The sequence below is a fragment of the Narcine bancroftii genome, chromosome 5 (genome assembly GCF_036971445.1).
Source record: "Narcine bancroftii isolate sNarBan1 chromosome 5, sNarBan1.hap1, whole genome shotgun sequence".
Lineage (NCBI taxonomy): Eukaryota > Metazoa > Chordata > Chondrichthyes > Torpediniformes > Narcinidae > Narcine > Narcine bancroftii.
Window position 1 is genome coordinate 236,197,994 of NC_091473.1, and position 13,145 is coordinate 236,211,138.

General features: G+C 40.0%; 1 protein-coding gene across 3 annotated transcripts in view; it reads right to left on the reverse strand.

Moving 5' to 3' along the window:
• Positions 1-3,548: 3,548 nt before the first annotated feature.
• Positions 3,549-13,145, reverse strand: part of LOC138765062 (high mobility group protein HMG-I/HMG-Y-like) — a 67,758-nt gene continuing 58,161 nt past the window's right edge. For all 3 annotated transcript variants that reach the window (XR_011358448.1, XR_011358449.1, XM_069941729.1), the window contains one exon: positions 3,549-3,806. Coding sequence is in view for 1 of the 3 variants with exons in the window: in XM_069941729.1 (XP_069797830.1) it covers positions 3,747-3,806 (60 nt within the window). In the remaining 2 variants the exon portion in view is untranslated. The remainder of the gene's footprint in view (positions 3,807-13,145) is intronic.

A 13,145-nucleotide genomic window follows, 5' to 3' on the forward strand; every position in this document is an offset into this window, starting at 1 on the left:
TGGGCCCTTCCTCAAGGTACGAGTAAAATAAAGACATATTAAAGGGGCTGGGAAAAAGGGAAGAATGGAAGGCAGAAGAGCCTAGATCACAGACAAAGGATGTTAATTGGATAAGTTAAGAGGACAGGAGAGAGGAAAGGTGAGAATTGATTTGGGCGGGGTGGGGGGGGGGTTGTTTTTGGTTCTGTGAAAGTAAGAGTTTAAAAAAACTCAAGCCAAAAACAACCTCCCCTCTCCCATCAATTCTCAACTTTCCCCTCTCCTGTCCTCTTATCATATTCAATTAACACCTTTTGTCTGTTGGTCCTTCTCCTCCCATTCTTCCCTTTTCTCTGAGCTTTTTAAATACAGGCACCTGTCTTTAATTACTTCGAGGAAAGGGTCAGGCCCGAAACAGCGGTAATATATCTTTACCTCCTAGAATGCTGCGATACCCACTGAGTTCCTTCAACAATTCTGTGCTTTGGACAAACGAGTTACCATTGCTGGGTTTTACCTCATTATATCTGACATTTAATAACTTTACACAGTCCTTATAATTTTCCCAAAAAACACACAGAAATGCTGTGGGAAATCAGTTGGTCTCGCAGCGTCCATAGATATATAAAGATATATTTTCAATGTTTTGGGCCTGAGTCCTTCTTCAAGGTATAGGTAAACAGCAGGCAGGTGTTTAATTCAGATGCTTGCTTGCTTTTTGCCTGTAACTTGAAGAAGGCCTCAGTCCCAAAACACTGGAAATATATCTTCACCTCCTATGGACGCTGCAAGACCTGCCAAGTTCCTCCAGCATTTTTACATTTTTTTTACTGCAATCACAGTGTCTGCAGACATTTATGTTTCACTCTTATAATTTTCCTTTCCCTAACAATTCATAAGAGGGCTCCTGTTATTTGGCAGCCATTTTTGTTCAATGCACAAAATATAGGTATTTGTTCACTATTAAACAACAAGATTCATATTGTTTAATTGAGCAGCTTTTTTTTCATAGATTCAAAATTCTGATTCCTGAAGTCACAGGAGGCTGTGAAAGAGCACTTTTACTTACAAAATGTGCGTGTTGTCCACATTGGCTGGCATGCCAAATCTAAATTTCAACATATCTACTACATTTAGATGCAAATTACCTTAACACTGTGGGATATTGAAAAGCCTGTTAATGAAACTGCAAAACCACTGAATTTGTCTCTATAATGAATCAGTCATCAGTGTGCTCCACTGAATTAAAAATTACATCTCTATATTGGCTTTCAGAAAGTCCCAAGAGCATACATGAATTTTACAGGCAATCAAGTGTTATAATACAGGAAACTCGGCTGTCAATTTGTAGACAGATCCCACAATGGCAACTGGTCTGCTTGATTGATGTTGGGGGTGGTGGTGGGGGGGTATAACTTTGGGCAATCAAGGGAAGAAACCTTCCTATTCTTCTTCAAAACATTGCCATTGAGGTTTTGAGTCAAGAGGGCTGACTAGGTCTCAGTTCAATGGTTTATCAAAAAGAGAGTACCCCTGACAGTGTAGCACACTCTCAGTTTTGAACTGGAACAATAGTCAATATTTTTATTCTTCAGGATTGCAAGTGACACAACCCTTGACAGTTGACTCAACTCAGCTAATGCTCCAACAGAATTTGAACCAATGCATAGCCAATGGATATTACCCCTTTATAATTTCCCCAGGCTCCAAAATATTTAAATCATGATATCTGGAAAACAGAAAAACAAAATCTACATACTTAAATTGGTCCTTTTTCAATTTAACTATATGCAATATTTCTATATCATTCAAATAAATTGATTATAAGATAATGCCCTCTGCAACTCAAAATTAAGTAAAATTATAGCTCAATTTTAGCATTTGGTGTCTGTTATAGTAAAGCAATATTGATTAAAATATTTGCATTTTGTGAGAGGTATTGCAATCTAGGTATTAAGGTTTCATATGAAGCATTATATTTGCAATGAATACCTCAAGTACTACATTCTAAATGCTGTTATTAAGGTTAGTTTGCCATAAATCTCTACATAGCTCAGTTTCAAAGTTCAACATGTCATAACTAGGAACTTAACATGCAAGTTAAAAAAAGTATAATTTGTATAATTTTGTATGCTTTTATCCCTTTAAGTTTTAATCCAATATTTGTTTCAATAAGGGTTATAGTCTCTCTCCTCAAGTATTCAATTAATTTTAAGGGATTTCATTTGTATGTATTCATTTGCAATTTGTTAATTACAGTGCAGCCAAAGGGATCATTTTCTAACTTGAATGATAAAAGAGAAAAAAAAAAATTTGTCTTGCCAGAAAAATGAATCATTTTAATATGATAACTAAGTGGCCAAAAAAAGTCCAGCAATTCTGGTCTTCTATTTAACTGAACCAATAGTTCCCAGGTGTGTACTTAAACACATATTGGTCAGAGGTAAAGTGAAGTTAGTTAAATCAGAAGGTGACAACATATACAACTGGTGGTATGAGTGTTCTAACAAGAGGCAAAAAAAATTTATTGCTATAACTTTGATGTAAAAAAAAACTTTCTGTGCAGAATTTTGAGATAATAGTTTAGCAGTAGAATTATTATTAAATTGATTGGTTTCCAAATTCGAAGCTTTTATTTTGTGGGTTTCCTGAGCCTTTGCACTATTTAATGCAGAATTGAAATGAAGCAATTAACTTAGTGACATTTTGCCTCATTTGAACTACAATTGCTTCTGGATTCATATAAAAGGGGAAAAATAATCTTTACCTCATCACAAAATGCTCCTTCACTGTCAATAGCACATTTCTCTCTCATTTTTGAATTTACCAGCAAAACCAAAGAGCAGTCTACCAGTTTCAATTCAAGGGCCTTTCCTCGAAAAGTTTCGCTGCTTCATTTTATGGAAAAGCTTGTGTGCATTTTGAATATGGAAAGAGAAAGAGTGCAAAAAAAAAAAAATATTGTTCACAAAATGTCACTTCTAACTTTCACATTACCTCAAATGCATTTGAATTTCACATGAAATATGGTTTATGTAATGAAATGGTAATAATAGTATAAAGATTACTAACTCCAAGTAAGCAGTTAGCTATTAGACAGAGCTTGAAAGAAATGTCTAGTTCTCTTCCTTTTGGAAAGATGTCTTCAAAGTAAGAAATCACAATCTATGCATTACCTACCATAATTCAAAACCATGTCAAAAACAAAAAAAAACTCATGAAATTAATTTAAAATTTGGATAGCTGTAGCTGTGAATGTGCCCACCATTTCTTTCTGTAGGTAACAACATTGTACAATCCAGTATGGGATTGAAAAAAGCTGGGTTGTCGTCCACTGTAAATGCAGGTTTGGAAAAAAACTGCTCTCTGCTGTCCACTGTACTTACTAATCTTCATGTTTGCCAAGGGTTATCACCTCCAACGTATGATATTCATTTTCTACGTTAATTGTCAGCAAGAGAACAGACGTCTGTTTTATAATGTTCCTTCGCATCGTCTTATCAACTGGTTTAACATGAAGGCCAATGCTTAGAAACTTACCAGAATGACAAAATATGATATGAGCTAAATTGTTTAAACTTCACCTTTCATTTTATGTTGATTTCTTTGAAATACCTTGATCTGTATTCTTAAAAAACAGTACTGTAGTGTTCCAGTGCTATTGGTAATTCCCTGTTAAGACGATAATGAAATCAGTGTGACAGGATTTGTAGTCCAGGTATTGGGAGAAGCCATCTGTTGGATGAGGTAGTGAGAATCCTGTAGATTTATTGTTCTTCCGAAGATTCTTGAGAAACATGCTCTTCTTCTTCCTGTTCTGCTTTTTCCTACAAAAAAAAAAAGAATTATAATAAGAATCCGGTCATAAATACAATTTTCCTTTAAATCTAACTAATTTCAACTTCCAAAGTTCATTTTCCTCACATTTTTCTTTTGTACATTAGTAAACTCGACAGAATTGTAACATAATATCGTAACATTGAAAATTACAATAATTTTAACATTTGACCTTATGGGGAAACAAAGTTTGGATTTCCTCTCCTCCTGAGGAGATTTGGGGCTTCTTAATTCGATTCTAGAACTAAAAGAAAAGCACCAGTTTGATGCCAGAAAGGCACAGGAGCTGTTTATTTTGATTTTGTCTGAAATTGTTATGAGGTTGGTCACATGTCCGGAACCCAAGTGCATCAACTCTGGCTGAAGCAATGTGGTGGTTACTTTTCTAAGGAAGAGTGGTGCTCAGAGTTCCCATGGCCTCCGAAAGCCAAGCATGAACTTTTAATTAGTTTAAAAAAAACACAATGGACCTTCCCAAATGCAAGACAACAAATTGAACCCCCCTCTCAGGTTTCTGTTGATTTCTTGGAATTGTCAAAGGACTGGATTTGAGTTTAATTGCATTCTGCCTTGAGCTTTCAAGGGCATGGTTGGGTGGGGGGAGGGGGAGGATTCCTTGGAACCCCTCTCTCTCCCCAGTGGTACAGGGATATTCAGTGCAACTACTAAGATTTAAAAACCGGTTTCTTCAATGGAGAGGATCAAATTAGAACCATGGTACATTACAGCACAGAAAACAGGCCCTTTGGACCTTCTAGTATGTGCTGAAATATTATTCTGCCTTGTCCCACTGACTTGCACACAGTCCATAATCCTCCATACCCCTCCCATCATGTATCTGCCCAAATTTTTCTTAAATGTTAAAATTGACCCCGTATTCACTTCAGCTGGCAGCTCGTTCCACACCCCCACCACTCTCTGTGTGAAGAAGTTCACCCCCCCCCCTAATGTTCCCTCTGAATCTTTCAACCTTAACCCATATCCTCTGGTTTGTATCTCAACTAACCTCAGTGGAAAAAGCCTAGTTGGATTTATTGTGTCTATACCCCTCATTTTGTATTCAAATCTTCCCTTATTCTTCTATTCTCCAGGAAATAAAATCCTAACTTGTTTAACCTTTCCCTGTAACATAGTTCCTGAAGTCTGGGTAGCGTCCTAGTAAATCTTCTCGGCCCTCTTTCAATCTGATTGATATTCTTCTTGAAGTTAGGTGTCCAAAACTGCACACAATACTCCAAATTTGGCCTCACCAATGTCTTATACAAATTCTTGCTTCTTTTACAGGTCCCCTTTGTAGGAACAAGGAATTACTTCTGGGAATCCATACTGAACTCTTAAAAATTGATTTCAGCAGTACTGAGCAACCCTGAAATATTAATTGACACGCTAAAATATTGCTGATGGAATTAAGCTGGAAATGCATGAGAATCTTAGCTGACCCAGAATGGTGCAGGGCTTCCACCGAGGTGACTGAAATATCATCAAAAAATAGATGATGGAATTCCAAGGCAAAGACTCTCCTCAATTTTCTGTTCACAATATTTTTTAGTTGCCCTTATGATCTACTGTATCACAGACATTAATTTTTATTCTCTCCCTGGCTGCCACCTTTTTATGCATCATTGAAAATTTATTGCTTGTTGAATTTTCAAGGTGTCTGTCTAATAACTACATCCTTTACCCTCCCTCCCACCTTCTTCCAGTTAACTTTTTCTGTCCTTGTGTTTCTTGCACATTTACCATTTGGGTTATAAACAGTAGGTCAAAAGGTTCCTTTTATTGCCACGTCATAATACACAAAAAATGTAATACACATTATATACTTCAACTCTGGTCTGCCATAAGGCAAATAAAGAGTTGCCATGAGAATTGCCCTTATCAATAGGAGAAAGAGAAGTAAAAGAATATCTCTTCAGAGACACTGAGTGTCCATTGATTTGTCTCCTGCATCCTCTCCATCCACACTCCAGTTCAAACCATCAGTAACCCAAGCTCCAGATCCAAACCTCCAACACGATCAGGAAGTCTTCAGCGCTTGCCATCTTTTGGGAGTCCCTCTTGCCCTCAGCACCTTCTCAAATCCTGGTTTGGATACCTGGTTCCCATGAGCTAGACTCCAGTAGCCCGCACAGGTCCTTCAGCTGCTGAGCCTCTAACTGCTCCACTGCTGTGGTCACCATCCTGTAGAGTCCTCTCCTATGCTTCTCCTTCTCAACAGTAAAGCGGGGGTGGGGGTGTTCTCCCTGTTCCTGGTGCCCTACATCGGTCTGAGGCTCCCCCAGTTCCTTCATGGTAAGCTGGCTAGCAGAGGCACTGCCATTTTGGGGACAGAGCCCAGAGATGCATGATTTTTTATTTTAAAAAAAATCACCATTTAATACCTGAATTAAAGCCTATACGAAGCAGTCAGAATGAACACTGGGCAGTAGGACCACGTGGAGCAGCGCCGTGTCTCCGCTCACAGTAACTCTGCCCCCCCCCCCCCTCTCTCATATCATTACCATTGGACCACAACAGAACGCACAGCTGCAGTTCGCAACAGCTGAGCATCTTCAATCTATTGACAATAAATCAGAAGAAATGGCACACTGAAAGAAGATAAGCTCGTGCAGTAAATCTGAAGAAGGGGCGATTTTAATTTGTCGTGAAATCCAACTTCAGCAGAGAGCCTGTGTTCAGCATTTCCCCCAAGCCCAGTTAATGATTAATTTCAGGCTCTCCCCAGGACAGGAAATAACTCCTGAGTGGCATTGCTCTTGTGCTGGGACTTCCTAATCCACATCAATCAACGGGTGATAAAGAAACAAATCGCAACCCAGGTTTACAAGCACAATCCCATAGAGATAGGAGCATGTATCAGTATTTAATTTTTCATTGTAATAAAGCATACTTTAAAGAAAATTGCCATTGGTGTGATCTCGGCGCTTGAGAAAGGTCTAATTTCCGTTCATAGCACTTGCATTCAAGGGAAGCTTGGGTGTGATCATTGGTTCCAAACATTATTTCTTTTTGCCAGAAAGATTTATTCAGAGGATTCTTATAGTAAAACATTAAAATACTCGACATCGGTGCCAGAATCAAACTGTGGAAAACAGATGAGTCAATTTCAAATGCGACTCTGAGTCAGCACTCCTACTTCCTCCTTGGCACAGCAAGGAGAGAATCAGATACAGAAAATTTACTTTGTAAAAATAGGACATCCAGTGGGTCAACAGTCAAATGTACAATGACAGAGCCTGGCCCAAAGGAGAGCTTCAGCTGCCAATCCATGTGTTTATGTTGAAAAGTAACAAGGACTTCTTACTCCCTCGCCTTACCTTCCTGCATTGACTGATTTCTTTTACTGTCTCACGTACAGCGGGTTTACTTTGTGCGCTGTCCCAGAAAATCAATTCAGATGCACGTGCAGCAAGTAAAACAGTGATAGAGAGATCATTTAAGAACAGAGCAGCGGCAACATTATTTTACTAGTGGGATAGCAATGTGAAAAATATCCTTGAATCTGGGGGGTGCACGATCTTTCACTGGTGAACCTTCTTCCCGGCTGGAGGAGGAGGGTAAACAGAGGGCGGATGGAGCCCTTTCACTGGTGAACTTTCTTCCCGACAGGAAGAGGAGGGTGGACAGAGGGCGGTTGGAGCCCTCTCACTGGTGAACTTTCTTCCCGACAGGAGAAGGAGGGTGGACAGAGGGCGGTTGGAGCCCTTTCACTGGTGAACCTTCTTCCCGACAAGAGGAGGAGGGTGGACAGAGGGCGGAAGGAGCCCTTTTAACATTGGCTGTTTTTCTGAGGCAGCTGGAAGCATAGATGGGGTTAATTAATTGACAAATTAAATTACCGAATAAAGTGAACTTCTATCTGAAATTTAGTCTACTTTTTAAAAAATTGTTCAATGGTTTCTATACATCATTGATGAACAAAATACTACAGTACTATGGTGTTAAATGGATTTGATCAGAGGGGAGAATTGGCTTTGGCTCTGCAAAAGGAGACAAAGGGAGAGAGGGGGGGAGAGAGAGAGAGAGAGAGAGAGAGAGAGAGAGAGCGATCACAAGGTACGAGAGCAGAAATAGGCCCATCTACTCTGCCATTTAATTATGAGCTTATCCTTATTACTCAGCCCCAGTCTCTGGCCCTCTCCCCTTAATCCTTGATGCCCTGACTGATCAAATACCTATCAATTTCTGCCTTAAATACACCCAATGTCCTTGATTCCAAGGCTGCCCTGTTTGGTAAAAACGTTCCACAAGCTTCTAGCTAAAGACATTTCTCCTCATTTCCATTTTAAATTGACAGCCTTTTATCCTAAAATTGTGGCCTCTTCTCCTAGACTCTCCCTATCATGAGAGGCAACTTTGCCACATCTACTCTGTCCGGGCCTTTCAGCATTTCAAATGTCTGAGGTTCCTGTTGTGAATGTCTGCCAAGCTGCCGGTCCCACCCCCCCCCCCCCCCACCCCGCCTCTGGCGAGCCTTGCTGTACTAACATTGGCTGTGCATTATCTCTACTGTTAAGGACACTCCCCTTGGATATATCTGCACCTATTGTCTTTCATTATTGTACCATGAGTTTCTGCTAATAAAATTGAAGTGCCAGTTGATGAAGTAGACAAAGATGATGTGGTCAAACAATAATCATGGCTTTTAATTGTGCTTATTCCTTGAATGAGAACTCAGACCTGAAACGTTGGGAATACAGCTGTGATGCTGTGAGATTGGCTGAGATTCTCTAGAACTTCTGCATGTTTTTAACTACCATCACATCATCTGCAGACTTTTGTGTTTCATATCTCTGTTATGACAGACTTTACCAACCAAGCCTGCATATACACTGCTCTTTTGATAGGTCTAGGCAGATGGCCTCTGAAGAGTCTATGGGAACAGGCTCTTAGTAGATAGGCATGGCTTGGCTCTGGTCTTCCTGACCATCTGAATCACATCTTCCCACAGTGGCTCCCACTGAATGAGCTAAATAATAGAAAAAGCGCACCCTGACAGCAAAAAAAAATTTTGAAAACTTCAACAGATTTTTTTGAGCGTCAGCTCCAAGGTGTCTCAGTCAGGCAACCCAATGACAGCAAAGTCCCTTTAAAAAACAGGAAGAGCATCATGGGCTCACAGCTATACTGAGGTTGCTCTGAGGTGATGATTGTTTGGTATTTTGTACACCAGTAGTAGGGGATTGATTAAGGAATCTAATAATACTTTCTACAGGGATTCTTTAAGGTTGGGAGTGTACAATCTTTGAAAATCCACAATAGCAAAGATAGACACATGAGAGTCGATACTTTCAGGGAATTTCTACTTTAGGTGAATTTCCACCCCAGCAGCTTCCTCAAAAGTATCTTAGATGATGGAAGAATAGTACAAGGAGTCATACTGCATGGAAACAGGACCTTTGGCCATACAGGCAAAGATTCCAACACAAAATGAAGTTAAACTCTGATCAAAAGCAAGCTGCTTATAAAAATGTTGTCCCTTGGTGAACTTTTTAGGAACAAGGTTCCATTGAAATAAATCTAGGTTTTACCTGAGTACCCATGTAGCATAACAGCCACTTTGACTTCATGCAGTGCATTCCTGACCCAAGTTATCAGCAACTGGAGATTTAGTGGTTTTAAAACTCGGCTTCACTGACATCCACAATCAAAGCTTTAAAACCACTAGGAAATTAACACAAAACCACATTTCATTTTATCCCATTCATGCTATTTCCTATTTTTGTTTCCTTGGTGATGTGAATTTTAAAATTCTCCTCAAATATTGGAATACAGGTGTACCTTTTTTCATCTTCTAGTTCTTTGTCTTTGCTGCTCTATGAGAATCCAAATAGATTGAATCTTAATAGGAAGTGGAAAAAAAAGATACAGGCGAGTGGAGAACTTCACCGGAAGCCCACCCAAAGTTGGCAGTTCTCTACGTGCCCTATCTGTCAATATTCTCCACTGATGGGAATTCCAAAGGATCTGCACTGTACAAGATCACCCATCCCATTTATTCTGATAGAAAATTTATAGTCATGAGAAAAATAAGGAGTTTGAAAGTTCTCCCCTATGCCAGATTGGTGCATAGTCACCCGAAATAAGGACATTTATACTACAGTGGGCAAAGTCACACCCAAACCTCAGTAAAGATTTTGAGGCTACACTCGGCTGGTGCAATCGTTTCATGAACAGGAAAAATTTGGTATTACGTCAAAAAACAAAAATTAAACAGAAATTATCAAAAGATCTTGATCATAAAACTGTAAGCTTTCACCAGTTTATTATATGTAACTGGCAGAAAGACCAGTTTGCATTGGCAATTATTGGAAACATAGATGAAACCCCCATGAATTTTGACATGATAGGCAATAGAACTGTGGTAAGGAAAGGTGTGAAAACTGTGCAAACCAATAGTACAGGTCATGAAAGGATCAGGTTTACTGTGATGTTATCGTGCATGGCCGACGGGACGAAGTTAAGACCCACGGTAATCTTCAAACACAAAATTAAATTAAAAATGAAATTCCCTGCAGGTATTTTTGTACGTTTTCATGAAAAAGGATAAATGGATGAAAATGGTATAAAACTATGGATAGACAATGTGAGGAACAGGCAGCCAGGCGGTTTACACAAAGAACGAAGTTTGCTGGTCTGGGATATGTTTCGTAGTCACTTAACTGAGAATATTAAAGGTAGATTACTACATAATACTTACATGGTGGTTATCCTGGGTGGTTTGACGTCTACATTGCAAACCCTCGATGTCTGCTTGAACAAGCCATTCAAAGACCATGTGCGTAAGGAAAAGAATACATGGATGTCAAGTGCAGAAAAGTAGTTTGCAAAAGGCGGGGCAATGCATCCTGCATCACTTGATGTGCTGTGTGATTTTGTGCTCAAGGCACAGGTCAACGTTAAAGTAGAGACTGTGATAAGATCATTTTAGAAGTGCAGTATCTCTTGTGCAATTGAGGGCATGAAAGCAGATTTATTGTGGGATACTGACAACGAAACTGAAACTGCCTCATCAGATACAGACTGGGACCAATACCTTGACTGTTTAAACAGTGAGAGTATGGATGCGCCTGCCACCATCTTTGCTTCAGATGATGATACTGAGAGGATTTTGCAGGGTTCTAAGTGTGTTGTTTTCAGACAATGATAGCGATTTTGAAGGGTTCTAATTGTATTGTTTTCAATAAAAATCTCAATGAAAATCTTTGAGTTTTTTTTTTGGATTTCAAGTGTCGACTTGTACACCGGATCAGCACGGATTGGATTTTGAGTTGAATTTAAAGTCTCAAAAGTATATCTGGCATGTAAGTTGATCCCCATTTTTGAGAGTTTTTTTTGCATTTCACGACTCTACTTGTACGCCAAAAATATACGGTAGGTAAAATATAATGGAAGTTTAAAATTGGCACACCCCACCATTAGTTCACTAATCCATGCCACACACAATCTCAAACAACCAAAGTGTCTCCAAGTAACCATTAATGTATAAAATTCTCCAATAATTTCAAAATCTCATGATGAAAAGTACATATAAAGCCCTAAGTGTTATGCTTACAACAAAGGAAATTTCATAAAAAACTGAATACATTGCATACATTAATAGTAAATAATTAAAATACATACAAGGCAAAATGTCATTTCAGAAACAAAACATAAACATGTGGAACTTACTTGAACATTTATAGCTCAGAGAAGCTGAAGGTGTAAATGCAAGGAAATTAGCGGTGAAGCTAAGTGCTGAAGGATTCAGGAGGCTTGTGAATGAAGGCTGGTCATCAGTATAAAGACCCACACAAGGATCTCACCCAAACAGGAAAGAGTCATGATGATGAATGATTGTATATAGATCTTAGAGAAAAGGACACATGGCAGGAATGGCAGCCAAAATATTAATGAATACATGAAAGATTAATTTATCTGAAAAATACAAATGCAATTCCTTGCACTGTATGGGTCTACAATACAATGACTTTTTCTTACAAAATCTCAAGTGGGTTATTATTTCCACTGATGAGCTAAGATTGCTTGCTAACACAAACAGGTTAAAGCCACAATAACTAAGTCCCATTACTGCAAATATTAATCCTTTGGACTCCATGTCCCTGTTTTCAGGGACTACCAACAAGCGCATATATTCTGCACCCCCATTTTATATCCATTCGCCAGCTGGTTCATACTGGTTTGCGTACTGTAGTTTACCCATGAACCCACTTGGGAGTTAGATAAAAGGTTAAAAATGTCCAGAGTCTAAATGGTTAACAATGGAATCTAAATCATTTAAACTGAATATTTGAGAATTTTCCATTAATTTAATGGGTTAGCATGTCTATTGATCCTCCATATTTGACAGCATACAAGACCTACATTTTCCCCCCCAAAAATTGGCTCAAAAATACCCCCTGGGTCTTGTACGTGAAGTTGAAATTTAGCAGGTTGCCGGCGACTCACCCAGCTTCAAGAAGCCCATGGATGTTCTGCGGCTGTTCAGGAAGCGGCTTCACAGAACGTCTTCCCTCGGGTGGCCCGTGCCGCCACCGCACATTTCTCCCAATGAGAAGGCTGACCATATGGCAACGGCCATATTCACAGTACACGCCGATGGTACGATCGATTGTTTGCTTTGAGGGGAGCGCTGGGCCTCAGTGATCAGACTCTATGCCCAGCCTTTGTTCAACAAGCACAGCCCCCTGAGAAAATTGTATGAGGTGGCACCGAGGGTGGGTGGCAGTGAGTGAGCGGCCTGTCGAACTTAGCACCCCCCACCCCTACACCATCAACAGGTAGATCTAGGTATCCAATATCAAGCAACCCATCCTCCCCCTCTCTGAGTGACTTTGAGCGTTCCTCTGCATCCCCTCTAACATTCGCTCTGGCATCAGCCCCGGCGTGGAGTCTGATCACCAAGGCCCAGCGCTCCCATCAAAACAAGCGATCAATCGTCTGCTCTTGGTGACAGCGGGCTCTCTCCCTCCCGCCCTCGCATGCCCACAGGTCCCTGCATGCCTGTCAATCAATCGCCATTTCCACGATGTGGTTGGGGAAAGCAGCCTGAGCCTTGGCGTGCTGCTTTCGCTCGTGCGCGAGGAGGCTTCGGCGTCTCGGCCGTGCAAGGCTGGAGGGCTACCTTCAAGGTGAGCGAAGGCCCACACGCCCATTATCTACAAGGGGCCTTGCAGGAGGAACCCGTTCACCAACTTATCTGTAAATACACTAAAACAAATATTTCCCTGAATCTCCCTCTAAAATGTGGGAGTGTTTTATATGTCATCAAATATGGTACATGTTACCACCTTCTGTATTAATGTTCAGTTCATTATTTCTAAATTTGT